We start from the raw sequence: 18789 nt of genomic DNA, 5'->3' as shown, positions 1-18789 counted from the left end.
CATTAAATCGTGTTTCGCAGCCTTGAAAATCGAGGTTCGTGCAAATGCGTTTTCGGGAAATTATACGATAATAATATTAGAGGCGCGGCCACTTTGACTGATCAGCCGTAGGACTTGGCTATGGTGCATGTAATATCGGTATACGTATCGATGAATGCTTTGTGCCTCTTGGACGAGGGAGATATGGACTTTTGATTAGGCAGTCGCATGATTAGCGCGTTTGAGCATCTAATTATCGGTGGGTGCACATGTACGCGACCTGCGTTTGTTGTCGTGAGCAGATACCTAGATGGATAGAGTAGTCAGTGTGGGTTCGCAGATGAAGATTTGCGGCCCCATTCGGCTCTCGAGTGCAGTATACGCATTGTACGAAATTGGCTTGTGCGCAGCTCATATTAGTGTTGTTGAGTAAGCATGCGTGTCTGACTGATGTGAGATTGTTTTTTCAAAAACATCAAAGGCTTCTGCAACGGCATGCAAATCCTTTAGGGTGAGCAACTTTCATGGTCCCTAAGGAAAATTATAGCGAATTTCGAAATATATACTATACTTTTACGCATTGGGATTAAAAAATATGCGTCTCACATAATATACGTATGAGCAATGAATTATATTACAAAAAAACTGTTCATGTACAGATCGTCGCTCCGTACGAAGACTAGCACAGTTAAAATATTCAAACGAAAACTAGCACAACTCACGATTTGTTGCGAAGAGTAGCACAACTCGCTACTTATATTACTTAAAATGTGAGTATTTTACGTTTTTATTGGATTATTGGGTTAGTTAAGTTCATGAAAATCTTGCACAAAGACAGACAAACTTCCAAGTTTTAAAAACAATTTTAAATTTGGTGAAAAGTTGTAAATTGTTCATCATTCGTTTCATTTAAAAATGTTCATCAGGGACATTTTCACAAAAATCGGGAAATTTTTATAGATATTCGTTGTTTAAAATTTGAGTTGTGCTAGTTTTCGCGGCAAATGCGCGAGTTGTGCTAGACTAGCGTGCGTCAAATGAGTTGTGCTACTTATAACGGGAAATTTGAACAGTGCTACTCTTCGTAGGGAGCGACGATATTATATAGTCACCCAGCCATTCCCAAGACAATAAAGTCAAGCTCTCATAACCATTATGTGCCGCAGCTACATATGAATTTTTTAATAACCGTTTCCCGCACGCTTATATTGGCACGTTTGAGAAGAGAATCCCCGCTTGTACCGACATTCTATAACGATATGTATTCGATTTGCGCCGCTTCCAACTCACAAAAACACGATTATAAAATGTACGAAAATTTTGAAAAATTCAATTTATTAAAGTTGATAAAATATTGTATATAGAGGAGCCTATCTCCCCTAAGCAATATTTCATCACCCTTATGATGCATTGAATTTTGATGAGTATAAATAGATACCCTTATAGCTATTTTTTGGGCATAATTTGTCATTGATGCAATGAAAATTCGAATCTAAAATTTCTACGCGTTATCTAGCTCATTTGTTTGCATAAAAGTAAAACGTTCACTTACGTACGAGTATGCAAAAGGTTACGGCCAGTGTGGATAATTTAAGCTAGCTATATGTTTCCACTCAAGAAAAATAAAGCAAAAGCTTCTGCAACACAATAATTATAGTTTGCAGCATAAATACAAAGTCTTTTTAGCATCAAATATAATATACGGTCTCAATGTCAGTGATTTTATTGATTTTGTCGTTATTACGGAACTTTTCACTCTGCATTATCCACTTTATTATGCATCGTATATAGTTGGCGTTTTTTATATCATAAAGGACAAAATAATTCCTACATTTTTAGGGGTACTCGTATTTTTCGCGCATAGTGGGAATGAAAATGAAAATGAAAAGTCTTCGAGTTGGAATTCCGCGTATGATTGTCAAAGGTTCTTCCACGTCCCAGTCGACTTGGAAAGGCCTAGAGTTTGCATGATTATTCACATATACAACGATATCAAATATAAAATTAATATACATAATACAAATTCATCAAAATCCCCCGACACGTTATCCACCGCAAATTCTCCCCAATTTACAACTCAACCAGTTAGCCGACACCTACTCTCTACAGAGTACAGACAGCCTTAATGCATCACAAAATTACACGAAGCTGCAGGTCAGGGCGCGCATCCGCCTAGCTTGTCAACATATGCCACACACCAACTTGCGCTTCTGCTCATATACATTGTATATGTGTACGCAGCGCATGTATGAATTTCTAGAGGATGCAGATACGCGAGCGCCCAATAACCCTGCGCTACACGTACGCTTGGCTCCCCCCGCCCCGCACTGTTTTTATCAGCGTGCATGTATGTGCACCTATATAGGTCGTATACATATATAGGGAAAGTCGCCCCCTACTTCTTTATGGCTGAGGGGAAACGAAGTGATGTTATTTATTACCGCTTCTTCTCTTTCGTCTCGAGAACATGGCATAAAGCTCATGCATGAATGTAGCGGCTGATTCATGAAATTACGACGCGGCAATTTCGGTAACGATGTTTTGCGAGATATTTATCTGCCGAAGTTGCGGATGACAAAGTTTTTTTTTCTTTCAACGCAATTTAACGCCATTCTCGCTAACGACTAAACTGGGCTGCGTAATCCTTGTTTATTCGAGCGCGAGTGTGTTTTTTGCAATTAGCGGGGAACAAGCAAAAAGGAGCTGAGGTTTATTCTAGAATGCAAATAAAAGCCCGACCCATTTTCAGCACGTTCGCAGCAACGGAAAGAAGTTAAAAATCGAATTTTCCAGAATATTACATACACAATTCTACGGTTCTTTTGCTGTTTGAGATCGGGGTGATAAGCGAATCGACGAAGACTTATGAATTTTTAAGACTTTCTAGAGGATGCAGATACGCGAGCGCCCAATAACCCTGCGCTACACTTTCCGGACAGCGGGACATGTGTGCGGGAAGGTAATGTATGATGCATCGATTACTCAAGCTCTAGCCTTTCTGCTCTTTCATGGTTTATATTGTACAATACAGTTGTATACACGATGTTCGCAACGCTTTAGCGCTATCTGTATTTCTTTACATCCTAAAATAACGCAATTTTTCCGGTCATGTTGTATGTATATAAATATGATTTATATATATGCGTCGACATAACATGGTCTTATACATATTATAATATTCAGTTTCAAAACGTCAAAATCTTTTTATAAACTTCAGCTTGATCCCGTGTTTTTTTTTTCATTTTGCTTGCTTCTACATTTAACATAAATATATGTATATTTCCTATATATTATATTGTAAACGGTTTTATTTTCTTGATAAAACGGAGTAGTTATAATTTTGATTGAATATTATATAGTTTATCGCTTTCGGTTAACATACAATCGCTTCAACAATTCCTGTGTTTGTTCCTTTACACATGTAAAAGCGAAACTCCTTGTACAAGAAAAGTTAAAAAATAGAAACGTTTCGGTCTCGCTTGATTTTTATCATCGATCATATTAATATGATATAAATATTAAATGTATATATAATTATGTGTTGCATTTTTTCATCTCATACCAAATTACCGTCAAACTTTGTATAATGTCTTAATACAAGTTTTCGTATAATGAAAAATCTAAAACGCTTTTATTCTTTGTCTTCAAAAAACAAACGTACGTCGCATTTTACACTCGCGAAAATCAACGTACAACGAAGCTCAAGAACAGTTTCACACATAATAACAATATTTTGTTCTTTAAATTCGCGTTAGATTATAGTTATAATAATTCGATACGTGCGCGCTGCAACAAAATGTACACGTTTATTGTCTTATGAAAATCTTACAATTACATCTTGAAGTAGAAGATAAAACATTCGTCGAGTATTCGTCTGAAAAAACAGTGCAGTGGTCACGTTTGTGTTTTAAGCCCTTCTTATACAAAATATACAAGGACTTTAACCTTTCAAAACGTACAGCTCGATTAGTTTTTGTTCAGAATAACTGTTGTCTTGTATTTTTTCTTTTGATTGTACGGTACAGAAGTATAGAAATTTAGTGATCCATATACATGTATAACCATTTATGCGTAAAGTCACAGGTTTTTTGCGCGAACAGAAAAATAGAAGATTACGCTGCCTTGTATACTGCAGTTTCAGCGATTGTCACTAGTCTTGGACACATACGTTTCGACCATGTAGTTTTCACAGATATATACGATTTCTTTGGTCTGGTTGGGGACGCCTAAGACGAAGCTGCGTTATACAATGAAAATTAGCCTGCATATATGACACATTTCTTTATTTTACAGTTTATCCATCCACGTGACCTAATCGTAGTTAATACCTGTATACGAGAAGAAGTCGCAATAGTCGAGTAAAAACAATTGAAAAGTATTAGAGAATTGGACACTACGCGGATTATACTTATTCACAAATAAATAAATTAAACGTAGTGTATGCTGTCGGCAAGGTAAGTGAATTTGCGGATCCTTAATGTATATTATATTTATCATACATATACATATACATACATATATATATATACACACACACACACACACACCTATTGCAGGTTTTTGGCCGTTCGCTTAAAACCTATACGTATAATATACTCTTATAGAAATGACGCTGAAACTTCAAAAAATCATACATTACATGGAAGTTCATTATAGTCATTTTTTTAGTGCATTTTGTAATTTTTTCTTCATACGAATTCATTATAGTAGATACAAATATATATATATATATATATATATATATATATATATCCGTTCACTCGTCACTTGTCGCTCGGCTACAAACTATAGCATACTTTTAAATACGGTCAATGTTGAGCCTTCGATTTCACCGAACACCAAAAGCTGGTCGATCGCGAAGTCACGTTTCACGTCTTCACTGTCTTAAATAAGCTTCGAAACGTAAGCTTACGTGCTCGAAAGAAAGAGCACGTCTGCCGATACGTACATTTTTTTAACAATTGCCTCAATAACACGACACATATATACTTTCAACTTATAAGAAAGAGAGAGAAAGACTTTTCAAGGCATCACATCTGTTTCGCTTCGGGATTAAAATGAAAGCTTTCATAGCCGGCTGGATTGAACTTTTTTCTCAAAAAAAATACGTGGAGTAAAAGCTTGAGCACCGCACTTGACCAGAACTGCAAAATAAATTCCGCGGCATTTCCTGAAATCCATCGGGATGAGCTCGGAGTCGAAAGCTTTGCATACGGGTCGGAAAAAGTGAAGCGAGCATTCAAGCTCCCACTCCAGGTGCATCGAAGCAAAAGTATAGGTATAGAATTACAGGACGTGCAGGTTCTCGCAGTTTTTGAACTTGCGGTCCTCCTTACCGAAGAGCCAGGTGAGCATCTGTCGAGCTTTCATGCTTGCCCTGACGACTCCTCGGGACTTGTACCAGTGCTCGGAGTCGCCGCTCGAGCCCGAGGCTCCGGCTGCTTGGCTCTGACTGACCTTCAGTCGGATCTGGCTGAGAATGCCGACGAGCAAGTCGTCGATGTTGTGATTTATGCCTACCGAGATCTCCGCGAACTTGGACCGGTAGGTGCAGGCCAGGCATTTGCCATCTGTGGACATAGAAACGAAATGCTTGAGGTAATTTAATCACGTTTTAAACTCTCGTTTATTCCATATATTATTTAAATCTAAAGAAAGGTAGTATTGTAATAGCGTGCGTGAAAACAATTTCGTACTGGATATAAGCTTGTTCGTTCGTCAACTAATTGAATGTGAAAACGCTGAATGTGAAAGTGCGGCTTTTTCCCGCCAAGTTTCACTTCGTTATCATCACAAAGCCTTTTTTTGCCCGGTGTTCAAAGATTTATGCATAAACTTAGGAGTAAACTGAATAAGCACGAAAAGCTTTCTAAGCTTCTTTCTATGCATGCACAGTTTTGAAGTAAACCAGTCTGGACTCTACATATTATATCGTCTGCTTTATTGAAAATTTTAATTATGCAATGCAACCGCGGGAAAGTCAATTTTTTGAAACCTTCATTTCTAGCGTTTCTTTGATATTGCTCGCGGCTGTTTGTGAGTATGTTATACGAGGAATACATTTCTACTGGTGATCTCGCGGCAATTTGAGCATGCTCGTATATAGTTATGCAAAACTTATTTTGATGGTTTAAAGAGCTTAATTTTTAATAACTTTCGCGTTCATATAATTATAGTTGTGTGATTATGAAATAAAAAAATCTGCATACCAAGCAATCGTTAACATTGGAATGGATTTTTTTTTTATAATGAAAGGTATTGCTTTATCGATTTGTCATACAACACCAGAACTCATGTTTAAATCACGCAAAAATGCGTACATGCAATTTTACGATAACATCATCTTAATTGACAGGCTATAATATTTTTCCATTAAACTCGAGTATTTTCCTCGACGTCCAATCAAAACACTCAAGCGTATATATGACGCGCGACGTTTTAAAAGGTCGATACCTACTTTTAAGCCGCTTTTATAATGGCGCTAAGTATGCGTGTACTGCGTTACGTGAAAGTGGAAAACAAATCAAAGACAGTGTATTGTCATTCGAACTTCGAGTATTAACTTGTAGATACAGAGCCTACATAACTATCTACTCGTGCGGCGACCGGTATGATTTTTGAAATTCAACTACGTTCGCAAAAAATCATGGCTTCTAAAACTATATATGAACAAGGTATTATTTTGTTCTCACTATTTACTTTTATACGATCATAGCTATTAGAAAATCACAAGAAAAAAGAGCGAACTCACCTTGCGAGGAGACGACTCGCGAGCGCACGAGGTCGATTTTGTTGCCGACGAGGATGACGGGTCGACCGCGGATGTCGAGCTCGTGGAGTCGCGAGAGCAGATCCTCGGCTCGCTGGAACGACGCCTTGTCGATCACCGAGTACATGACCACGTAGGCATGTGGCTGAGGTATCTTGTCAAGCTCCTGCAACAGAACGATGGTCGCAGCAGCGATGTCTTTCCCATTAAACAGTTATATCAAAATGAGCGAGGGCTATCTCGAGAAGTGCGAAAGCCGATTGTTTTGCAAGCTACTGTTAGACTGTTTGCATTGGGATATATTCTGCCGAGAGGCTGATGAGATGTATACGCGAAAAGTCACGCAAGCGTGTGTGGCAAAGTGGAGGAAAGCTCCGTATGTTCAGAAGTCGGTTTATAACTTACTTCAACTCAAATCTGCATTGCATAAATTGTTATGAATGGCGAAGGAAACGAGTCGATATTTTTACCATTCGAATTATAGTACACGATGAACTATGAATTTGATTCATGCATTATATAAAAAAGGGAATTAACAAACCAAACGTACAGTTGACAGTCTTCGTGCGATAACCGATAAGTGAGAGCCGTTAATTTTTATACTAATTTTTATAATGGGATATTATAGCAAATAGCAATACGTGCGACCTAATAAGTAGCCTAATTACGCCGTGCAGAAGTGTTACTTAGGTCACGAGTATCGTATAATGTTTTACTGCATCGATTTTGTATTACTAAACACTATTATACTGTCAAGTGTGTTAATGTCTCCACAATATATTAGTTGAGGATATGTCAAAACATTCAGTACAAGCATCTTCCATTATTAACATCGAAATAGAGTGCACACAACTACCAGTCTATTAGGCCAACTAATTTTTCGTCCAATAATTCAACACCAAAATCCCATCTCGCGGATATCCTTCAGAATTCTATTTCGCGCACTCCGAAACTCCTTCTGACCTCGGAAAAGCGAAAAATAAGCAAAGCCGGAGCCGAAACTCCTCTCGGCGCGTGCGCTTGACGTTTGAAACGTACACTTTATAGTGATGCGTGTACACGTATACTCGTCTTTTACTTGTAAAGGTGAGCAGCTGCAGCAGTAACTGCGGCTCGACTTCGAAACGTCAATCAGAGCATCTCGCCGCGGGAAGAGGAAAGCGCATCTGCGGGAGCAAAGGCGACTGGTGGCTGTATCTGCGATTACAAAGCTTCGCTATTTCCTACGCGTGAGAGAGCTGTTGCGCTTTCTCGGTCGGTTATTTACTCAAAAATTATTCGGGAAAGTATTTTCGATTGAAAAAATAAGCCTTTTCAGATTGTTCTATCTTTATGACTTTTCAAACCTCGAACTTTCAGCATCTATAATATAACTTTATCAATTTTGAAATGCTCTGGATTTCCAAGATTTTAGCAGGCATAATTAACCTTAACACTTCGATGCACTGATCTCTACGGTATATTTTTTTCAATTGAACATTGTAATTATACTTTGATTATCTAAATTTTATTTACTTAAATTTATATAATTGACAATTGTAATTGGATTAACTTCTGAACAAACAATTTAAGTTCCAGGTGCAGATGATAGCGATAACACCGCGAATTGAACATAAAATCGAATCACTAGTCCCCCCATGATATTTTTGTGCGTTTTATTCGCTTCCAAAGCCCAATGAGGCGCAGTTTAGAAAAATGAAGCGTCTGGCTTAATTTGAAACAGTCTTTCGGAACGAAATTAAAAAATCAAAAATAAACCAAGGCTTCATCACTGCACCTACAGCCGGACTGTCATCCCCCAGTTGAAAACTCAGTTATCGACTATGTGCAACATCCGTCGTTTTCCGATACATTCCTCCCTCTCTCTCTACAGCTCCGTCCGACTCTCTCTCTCTCTCCCTCAGCATCCTCTTCTCGCCTTACAAAACGCAACGCGTATAGAACGTCTCACTCCCTCTCACTCGCGCGCGCGCGCGTCATCTTCTTCGCGAATTGGGCCGCGCGCTGCTATTTACAAGTCCGGTGAATCAGACGCGTTTAACGCCCGTCTCTCCGAAAGCCGCTTTGTAGGTGAGAGAGTTGAGTCGGCCAGCACGATTATCGGCGGTCTTTTTGCGGCTCCTGATGAACAACTGCGAACGCCGAGGATTAATCAACTTCACGCGTTGTTGTTGCTGCTGGTGCGCGTCTTCTTGCCCGATCGAGCGCGCGGCGGTCGCTGTTCTATAAGGAGGTTTAATGCAGCGGCGAGTCGCTGCGTGCCTACACGAACTGGCTTTTTCGTTTTATTTTCGATTTTATTTTTATACTCAGCGCCCGTGCTGCTGGCTTACGAGGCGCTTTTCGAGCATGCGGTACGCTTCGAATGAAATATCTACACGACACATATATGTACTTCCGATGATTGATGCTCACGTTATGCAGGAAGATGACGTATCAGATGTACAGGGAGTTTATTAGCAAATGACATTTTTATTCGTGCTTTACGCGCGCTCATTATTGAATTTGAATAATGTGTTAGAAAATCAATCGAAGCTTCTTTCAGAACAATCGACGTTTCGCGCGAAGCAATATTCACTTTGATCGTGTGCGCTGCCATTGCAAACGGGAATACGTCAAACGATTTTTTCTCGTCATCTGTGTAGCTGAAGCTGAACTAGTACGCACCTTCAAATGCCGTCTGCTCCGAGTGTCGGGATCTCAACTTTTACGGGCAGCCATTTCAATGAGCGCGAAAAATAATCAAGGACTGCGAGGTACGTATTCCGAGCTTTATACGGTTTTATAAAATAATTTATTCATATACGCATTACTCGAATTGCAATGACGTAACGCGCGACAATGTACGCCCGAAGGCGCTTTAATATGATTTTTGCGCATATCAGCTCATTTTCATGCTCGACCCAGAGCGGCAAAATGTGAAACGCCCACACTGATTTGTAACGACCTATGCGTGCAGCGTCAAAAGGTTTTACAGCCTTTCTGTTCTGGCCACCTATATCCGCAGCTCACCAAAGGTTCTTCGTTCTGCCTCGATATTCCGAGCGTTTATATTTCGATGGATTCAAACTTTCGAAACGGAAGTTTCATCGGAATATCGCGCGTTTCAGCTTTGACGAGGCGGGTAATAATCTGAATATTCCGTTTAATTGAAAAGTAACGGCTTTCATAACTATCTCCAGCGACACGTCACTTTCGCGGCGGCTTTTGCGAGTGATATGAAGTTTGTCACGCGTGTTCTCTGCGAAAGGGTCATTATGCGAGTTGTTCGAGAAGCTCTGTAAACAATTTTAATCAAGACGGCAATGTAAGCTGGATATTCCGAACTGTCTTGTTCGTTGAGAAATTAATTTCGGTGATTGCGCATCAAAAGATGATCACAGCATGAACAATATTTTTTTTTTTTACAGGAATGCCTTTACGAACCAAAAGAGAGAACCATTTTGAAGTAACGAAGGATGTGCGATACCGACTCGAGAGATGAATCGAGATTTACCTTGACTATTATTGGCGAGACAGTACTAGCATCGGGTAACTTCATGTACCTGTATGGGGCCGGGAGTGGGGGATCTCTAGGCACCGGATTTCTCGTAAGCAAAAGCATCATACATTCGGTTAAAAGTTTCAAATCCGTCAATGATAGGCTCTCGTACATCATTATCGAAGGTCAATGGTATAGATATGTATTTATTAATGTACACTGTCCTACGGAGGACAAAGAAGAAGAAGCTAAGGATCTCTATTACGAAACTTTAGAGCAGGTAATCGACCAGTTCGCGTCTTACGACACAAGAATAGTATTAGGCGATTTCAATGCTAAAATAGGTAGGGAGGAAATGTTTAGGCCTACTATAGGTAAGGAAAGCCTGCACGAAGCCAGCAATGATAACGGTATTAGGGTCATAAATTTCGCGGCGGCAAAAGATCTTATAATGAAAACTACGTGTTTTAAGCACAAGAACATACACAAGGCAACGTGGACATCGCCGGACGGGGCCACACAGAACCAAATTGATCATTTCCTCGTTGAAAAAAGACGTCATACTAATGTTCTTGACGTAAGGGCTTACAGAGGGGCAGATAGCGACTCGGACCACTTCCTAGTAGTAGCCAAATTAAGAGCTAGACTAGTAGCGAATCAAAATAGTAAGCGAGCAAACAAGGTAGAAAGCTTCGATATTGAGAAACTACGAGATAGAACAGAGCGAATTAGGTACCAGATAGAAATTAATAACAGGTTTCAGGCACTTGAAGAAGCAAACACATCGCCGGAGGGGAATGACGAATCGAATAGCTTATGGGGGGGGGGGGGGGCCTCGAAAAAACGGTAAAAGAGGCCGCGAACAAAGTACTGGGTAAAAAGAAAAAGCCAAAGAGCAAACCATGGTTTGACGAAGAGTGCGAACTCTGGTTTGAAAGGCGCAAAAAGGCTAAATTAGATAGCTTACAAAAGCGATAGGACCGTAGAAGAGTATTCTAACGTAAGGAAACAGACGAGCGCGATCTACAGAAATAAGAAGCGGGAGTATCAAAAGAATCTTATTAGGAGAATAGAAACTAACAGTGAGGAAAATAACCCCGGCGAAATGTACAGAGGGATTAACGCCATCAGAAAGGGTTTTAGGAGTAGAGCGCAATTGATGAAGGACGAAAACGGGGACCTCGTAACAAATGACAACGAATTACTGTCGCTGTGGAAAAATTATTTCGATAAATTATTAAACGTGCACGAAAATAGCGAAGAATTAGGGGACGAAATTCACACTCCCGAACCCCACGTGGAGGAACCGAGCTACCAAGAAGTAGAGGCCGCGATTAAAAAACTAAAAAACAACAAAGCCGCGGGAAATGACTCTATACCAGCTGAGTTACTCAAATATGGGGGCGTCGAGCTCACTTTCAAAATCTATAAACTAGTATGTGCCATCTGGAAAAATGAAACAATACCCGAAAATTGGAAGGAATCTATCATTATACGGATTTTTAAAAAGGGGGATAAGACAGACTGCAATAACTATAGGGGTATTTCACTTTTGGCAACGTGCTACAAAGTTCTGTCAAACGTAATACAAGCTAGACTCACTCCATTCGCGGAAGATATAGTAGGAGATTATCAGTGCGGATTTCGGCGCAACAGATCGACGAGCGATCAAATGTTTACCATAAGACAGTTGTTAGAGAAAAAGTGGGAATTTTGCGAAACCATACACCAACTATTTATAGATTTTAAAAAAGCGTACGACTCTATTAAGCGAAGCAAAATGTATCAAATTCTAGTACTTCTCGGTGTACCGAAAAAACTCGTGAGATTAATTCAAATATGTCCGAACGGAAGCACGGGAAAGGTCCGAGTAGGCGGTAATGTATCAGAACCCTTCATGATACGCGATGGTTTAAAACAAGGGGATGGGCTCTCTACGGTGCTGTTCAACTTAACGTTAGAGTATGCCGTTAGAAAAATGCAGGTTAGCCAGATGGGCGCAACGCTTAATGGAACAACGCAGATACTAGGCTACGCAGATGATTTGGATATACTGGGGGATTGTAGGGAAACGGTAGCAAGAAACGCGGAAATCCTCATAAAAATGGTGGAGTATACAGGGTTAGAAGTGAGTGAATCAAAAACAAAGTACATGATTGTGGATAAGCTAGGCATCTGCAGAGGGGAGGAAGATCTCAGAGTTGGGAATTTTACTTTTGAAAAGGTTAGCGAATTCAGGTATCTGGGTACGACCATAAATGATAGAAACGAGATTAATGTCGAAATAAATAAGAGACTCCATTCGGGTAATGCTTGCTTCTACGCCGTGAGTAATTTACTTAAGTCGAGGCTGTTGTCTAAAAACGTTAAAATAAGAATATACAGGACAATAATACTGCCGGTGGTTCTGTACGGGTGCGAAACGTGGGCTCTCACTAAGCAGACGGACAACCGTTTTAGGGTATATGAAAATAAAGTCTTGCGAAAAATATACGGGCCGAAGAAAGATGAGGAAACCGGGGAATGGAGGAGACTACGCAATGATGAGTTACACAATCTGTACGCGTCACCAAATATTAACAGAATAATAAAATCGCGCAGATTGGGATGGGCAGGGCACGTAGCGAGAATGGGAGACGACCGTACGGCAGCGCGTGTCATGAAGGGCAGGCCGATGGTAACGCGACCTCTAGGTAGACCTAGACGTAGATGGGAGGACAACGTAAAAGCGAATCTAGTAGAAATAGGACGGGTGGGTGTCGATCGGAGAGGTGCATCTTGGGTGGGGTTGACACAAGATAGGGCAGCGTGGAAGGCTTGCGTAGATGAGGCGATGAACTTTCGAGTTCCAAATGCCATGTAAAAAAAAAAAAAATTATTGGCGAGACGAGGTGGGTTGGGATCCCGTCGAAGAATTTCGGTATATCTTTTAGATAAAGTGAAAAAGTATAATTTAAAAATATCCAAGCGTATATGTGCAATGTTCAAAAATACGTTTTGGCATAGCTGGGAAATTGTTAGTCTTACGTAGTGGTTTTGCCTCGGGTTTCTCGCGAAGCGCCTTAAAATTTTATATAAGATACAAAGGACCCAAAAGCTTATGGTCAAGAGAAACATAATCAACAGAAAAATAATAAATAGTAAATTATATTTCTTTGAATTCTTCGTGTTTCGGCTGAATGAAATTAAAAATCTATGCGATGTATATACGTTGCCTTTGAACGACGCGTGCCAGGGACTGTCGAGTGGCCCGCCTTTTAAATCCCTTTAGCACCTGGCTTTGCCGATGCAGTAGAGAGATTCACGCGTTCGATAATTGGTATGTAATTGTTTCGCGCTTGTATATTGTAGCGCACTGCCTATAGACTTGATTTTTTCGTACGCTGAACACCTCGACATCGTATATGTGAAAGCTCCGGGTCAAGTGTTTATGTTTTTCACTACGAGTTATAATTTTTTTCTGTTTCAAACACCTTTACATTTGAGTTCCAGGCGACATTTGCGTTGTAGGTATTCGGGAAAAAGATTCATCTATACACATCAAGAGCTTAGCTTTCTTGAAACTTATAAGTAATAACGTAAATCATTCTCTTGACACTCCCTAGGCGAAACACAGTTTGGCGTATGCTGCGTATGTCGCCAAAGTGTGGACGCTAAATTGAGCTTCGCACACGACGTGTCAAATAATACAGTTCCAAACACAGTTCAATAGTATATTATACGTAACGACACGTGCGCATATATAAAGGTGTCTCCGTATACTTCGCGCACTAGTTCCGTAATCTACTAGTCAAATTACACTTTTTCTTATTTCTTTAGCTATACCGAAGTTTCTCGAAAATCCCGAAATATTTCGAGAATTCCGAGAAATGTCGAAATTTTCGAAATATTTCGGGATTCTCGAGACGAGACGTGATCTTTTTCTTGAGTCTTTTTTCGGTCTCGCACATACTCAGAAGCAACAATTATATTTCCATAGAAAATCGTTTCGACAACAACTTTCATTTAAAAGGAGCTTTCACAAAAGACCACAAAACACAATGTAATCGCAATAAACATTATCAGCATTCAGCAATAATCCTCGGTGCGAGACGAAAATTTGAATGAGCTAAGCAAGACCCGGTTACGATGATAGCCATTGAAATGGACAGCAAACAAATTCCGTGGGCGATTCAAAACATTTGCCTGCGCTCAGTTTGGCAACAGAGCAGCGCGAACAATCACGTCTCCGACGGCAATTCAGAAAGCCCGCAGCGCACTGGGGTCGAAAAAGCCGCTCTTCAGCGACACCCCGGCAATTAGCAACTCGTTAAGAAGCCGCTCTCTTCCTTGCTCGCGCGCGCGCAAAGTCCATCGCCCTCTCCGCGAAAGGGGATACCCTCGAGCTTTTTCGCGAAAGCTCGCTTGAGTCACGCGGCTAAATTTGCATACGTAACGTGCGTGCGCGCGTCTCGTAGTCCGTTAAAAGCGTCGCCAGAGTCAGCGAAAGATAGGGAGAGGGAAATCAATCTTGGCGGACGAAAGAGCAATAAGCCGAGCGTGCACGCGACGATATGGGGCGGAGGTGCGCTGATTACGGAATCGCTCGACACGGTCGTGTTATATTTGAATAAGTTGCACATTAGGCTAAAAAATCCACGGGTCAAGTAGCTGTTGTAATTGTTGAAATTCAAGGAGAATGCACGTGAAAAGGCTGCCAGCGTTTTCGATTCAATAATACGCATCAGCGCTCTAGAAAAGTGCAGAAAACTACATGCGATTCGGGTGTATCGAAAGCCCAAACGCCCGACCCATACAGCTGCGAAAACACACGTCAATGAGAATCCCGTCATGCAGCGGATTTCTCGAAATACTCGAGCCCGCATAAAGAAACGGCGAAGGCGATGAGCGTCGACGAGCCGGATAGCGTTACAAAGGTATAATGTCTCGGGCGCTGCAGCACAAAAGCCGTCTCTCGTTCGAGACGTTTTAATTGAAATCATGCCGGTTCTCCGCCGCGCGCATACACCGCGCGGCAACGATGATGCACAGCAGAGACAGACAGACACATACACACACACACAAAGCTTGCAGAAACTGACCTTTATATTGGTAACGTCGACGAAACGCAGCTCGCTCTCCTCGCCGTTCAGCATAACAAAGACGGATTGCTCGCTCGGCGCATCTGCAAAATACACGGAATCGCTGACTTAATAATACACACACATACACACACACACAGGTATACGTATATGTGCATGTACGCACGTGCGCACGTGGAGAAGGCACTTGTCGCGCGAACTTTGCCCATTGATAGCGGCTTCGAATAGACACACTGGTGTGCACGGCTACTGTACACCGCGGAGGAGGAGTTGCGCGCGCGCTATACAGGTATATAACAACATCGATGCGGCACGATTTCTATGCCGTCGCGGCGTTAATTTCGAGGGCGAGGATACGGAGAGATGGGGATTCAATTTTGCCGGCCTCCGCCCACTCGAGAGCTAACTCCAAGGAGTTGCTCCAAGAGATGCGCATACCTGCAGGGTATAGGGGTGCTCAGGTATGAATAAATGCGCTACGAGTGCGTCTTTTCGAGCCTTCGCGAGAAGCCAATGAATACGTATTCTTAAAGTGCATCGTGACTGTACGTTCCGCGAATCTACGGTCTATAAAGCCTAGTTATGACACTCTAGGCAAACGCACGTACATGTGTTATTTAACTCTAAATGAATCTAATTCGTGAGCAGCGTGCTTGTGCTAGCGATGCAGCTTATCTAAATAAGGTCCACCAATTTATGCCGATCAGTGATGAATGAAAAGTTTATTTTTTAATTGAATCGAGAATCCATGAAAGTGTTCATCGAAGCCAAAGGAACAAGTTCACGAAGCACGTATTTGAGCGCGACTGATGAAAGCGCGAGTGCGGAAAACGCGTGTAAGAACCTGGAGATCATTATCGTGTTCAGGTTTTGAAAGTTAAGTAGAAAGGTTTAATTAAAATCCTTCAATTGCGATTGAATGCATGCAACGGAAGGCTCTCTCTTTGCTTAGAACGATATCGTTCTAAGTATTCAACAGCCACACGGAATCACCTCATTTAATTAGGAAGCCAGTTCGCTTTGAGAGAGATATCTTGGGCTTTGCAAGAGTCAAAACGAAACAATATAATAATGCAGCACAACGATATTTAAAAACTTTGTTTCATCAAACTGAAAATAAGAATGAAGCCGCGAACAACAAGATCTTTATGGCTAATTGAACTGCAAAATAATAATAATAATAATAATAACAATAACAACAACAACAATAATAATAATAATAATAATAGTAATAATAATAATAATAATAATAATAATAATAATAATAACAAAAACCCGCACGGTGCTCAAATTCAGAGCACGATCCGAATGCGTTAATTGAGAAGGCAGCCTGCGCGTGCGCAGACTTATCGTGGCGGAAAATTCGCAATTTGTTATTTCTCTTTCGCGTAAAACGTGCCTCTTAATCGCGGACTTGATTCCTGGATGAAAAATTAAAGTTTAGTTTGCTTACTTTTCGCGTTAGCATGCACGGAAAAATGCGATTCTCCTGAAATGCCGCGTGTGAACACTGAGAATTTTGCAACGGCAAACTACGGCTAATATGTGCATGAGGAGAGCTACTTCGCGCACCAAACTGCTCAGTGATGTATCTTCATTCTAATGACATTTGCGATGTACAAGCCGTAAGTAGATGTATTTTGGTTTTTGATCAGAAGCGCTTATGCCGTATTGCAACTTTTTTTCGAGCTTTACCTTGATGCGTCATTAGTGAGGATACTTGTTTCAACGCTCGACAACACTGCCAACTGTTTTCGGAAAAACGAAATCAAATTATTAAACAATGTTGCGCATATTGCATTTCATGATAAGTACTTCGAAATGTCATTTCCAGCTAACCAGAGTTATACAATGTCGGTATGATCCCAGCGAATACTGTAACGAATCTTTGTAATAGATGCTTCATATTATAATATTCAACAGGATTATTATTAGAACATTTTTTAAAAGCTTTTTCCTGTGTGAAACTGTGTGAAAATTTTCACAAATGCTTCCGCACGCAAAGAAAAAGGAAAAAATCCTCGCACCTGGAATCGACTAAATCGAATAAAGAGCTGCCGGCGGCGATTCCGAGGATAGTCGAACGACTCGCGGCGCAGCTTGCTCTCGATTAGCATAGTCAAATTCCCGATTATCCGACGAGACGCCGCGTTCTATGCCTCCCCAGTTAATTAAGCGAGGCGATTGTCACACGACCGCCATGCGGCGTGATTGGGGCCCATTGTATCTAATACACTCTGTTCATGGGACGAATTTTCCGTATGAGAGCCCTCGAGCTTTACGTGGATAGCAAACGAGAAAATCAGCCGTCCTTTTGCGATACACTTTTGAAAAAAATATATATGAGCTAGAAAATGTAGAATAAGTTTTTTGAAATTGATTTTCCAGAAGCTGACAACAATATCATATATCTTTTCGAGGTACTATGTTGTAGCTGGTAAAGCAGTTTAGTTCATCCAAGGGACAAACGATTTCCTCGTTCACTACATATATGTCCATGGCGATGTTATACTCGAGAGCTTTTGAATTCCGATATTTTTCTTTTTTTGTAAGTTGCGGAATTTGAGCTAAGTTTCCCTCAGGGCTACTTTTCTGATGTTACGGCTGATACCGCACCGCCTTTTTGAAGATTCATTAAAAATATTAATCATCAACACGACGAAGCAAATTTCACTACGCGATTAAAATACCATACAGGGAAGCGTGGCGATGATAAATGTGTTTTTTATGGACTAACTGTCATAACGAAAACGCGACCTATCATATTTTGTAAAACTAAATGAAGCAGTCATTGCTTTCCGTGCAGGCATATCGCATTTCGCAATCAGCAATTATCGCGTTTCCGCGTTTATGGTTGGAAATCAACAAACATATTCTGAACGCATAAACGTATAATCTATGAATATTGAGATGTATCCAGAAACAAACGCACGCATTCAGTGACCAATATAAAGGTATGAACCTATAATTACTCGCGAAACATTTTGTTCACCCCAGCAATGCCTTAGGAATATAGCAGACATATTTCTATTTGAAAACTTCCATCTCCGCAACCCCGATCATCATCATCTGATTATGATTACGAAGGAGCCTTGTGTCGCAGCTGTCTTACCTCGTTGGCGAACGTGCTCGTAAGCGTTGATGCCCTCGCTGGACATGAACTGACTGACGAGCGCCGACTTGCCGACGCCTCTGGCGCCTAGCACCGCCACGTTGTACGAGGTGACATCCTTGGGAGGCGAGGACTTGCAGGATTCTTCTGGCTCGCCCTCCGCCGGGGCGAGCGAGTTCGAGCGCGAGCGCTTTTTCCGGAACGAGTCGCCCCTGTTTATCACTCCTGTGGATCAGACAATATTTCTTTTGTCACATATAGCTGAATTGGAATTTATTTGGAATTTATTATCGTGTATGGAGCTGGGGTATTATTTTGTAGCAATTTAAAGCAGCTGTCGTCGTTCGGTAAAGGATAGCTATAGCAG

At 40.9% G+C, this 18789-nt stretch overlaps 1 protein-coding gene across 2 annotated transcripts in view; it reads right to left on the bottom strand.

Moving 5' to 3' along the window:
• Positions 1-2969: 2969 nt before the first annotated feature.
• Positions 2970-18789, bottom strand: part of LOC100115415 (GTP-binding protein Di-Ras2) — a 60672-nt gene continuing 44852 nt past the window's right edge. For both annotated transcript variants that reach the window (XM_031929216.1, XM_031929215.1), the window contains 4 exons: positions 18423-18647; positions 15311-15393; positions 6731-6914; positions 2970-5549 (listed from right to left, as the gene is read on the bottom strand). In XM_031929216.1, coding sequence (XP_031785076.1) covers positions 5266-5549; positions 6731-6914; positions 15311-15393; positions 18423-18647 — 776 coding nt within the window. In that variant the 3' untranslated portion in view covers positions 2970-5265. The remainder of the gene's footprint in view (positions 5550-6730; positions 6915-15310; positions 15394-18422; positions 18648-18789) is intronic.

Source organism: Nasonia vitripennis, chromosome 4 (assembly GCF_009193385.2).
Source record: "Nasonia vitripennis strain AsymCx chromosome 4, Nvit_psr_1.1, whole genome shotgun sequence".
Taxonomy (NCBI): Eukaryota; Metazoa; Arthropoda; class Insecta; order Hymenoptera; family Pteromalidae; genus Nasonia; species Nasonia vitripennis.
This window is presented reverse-complemented; position numbering and strand designations above follow the sequence as displayed.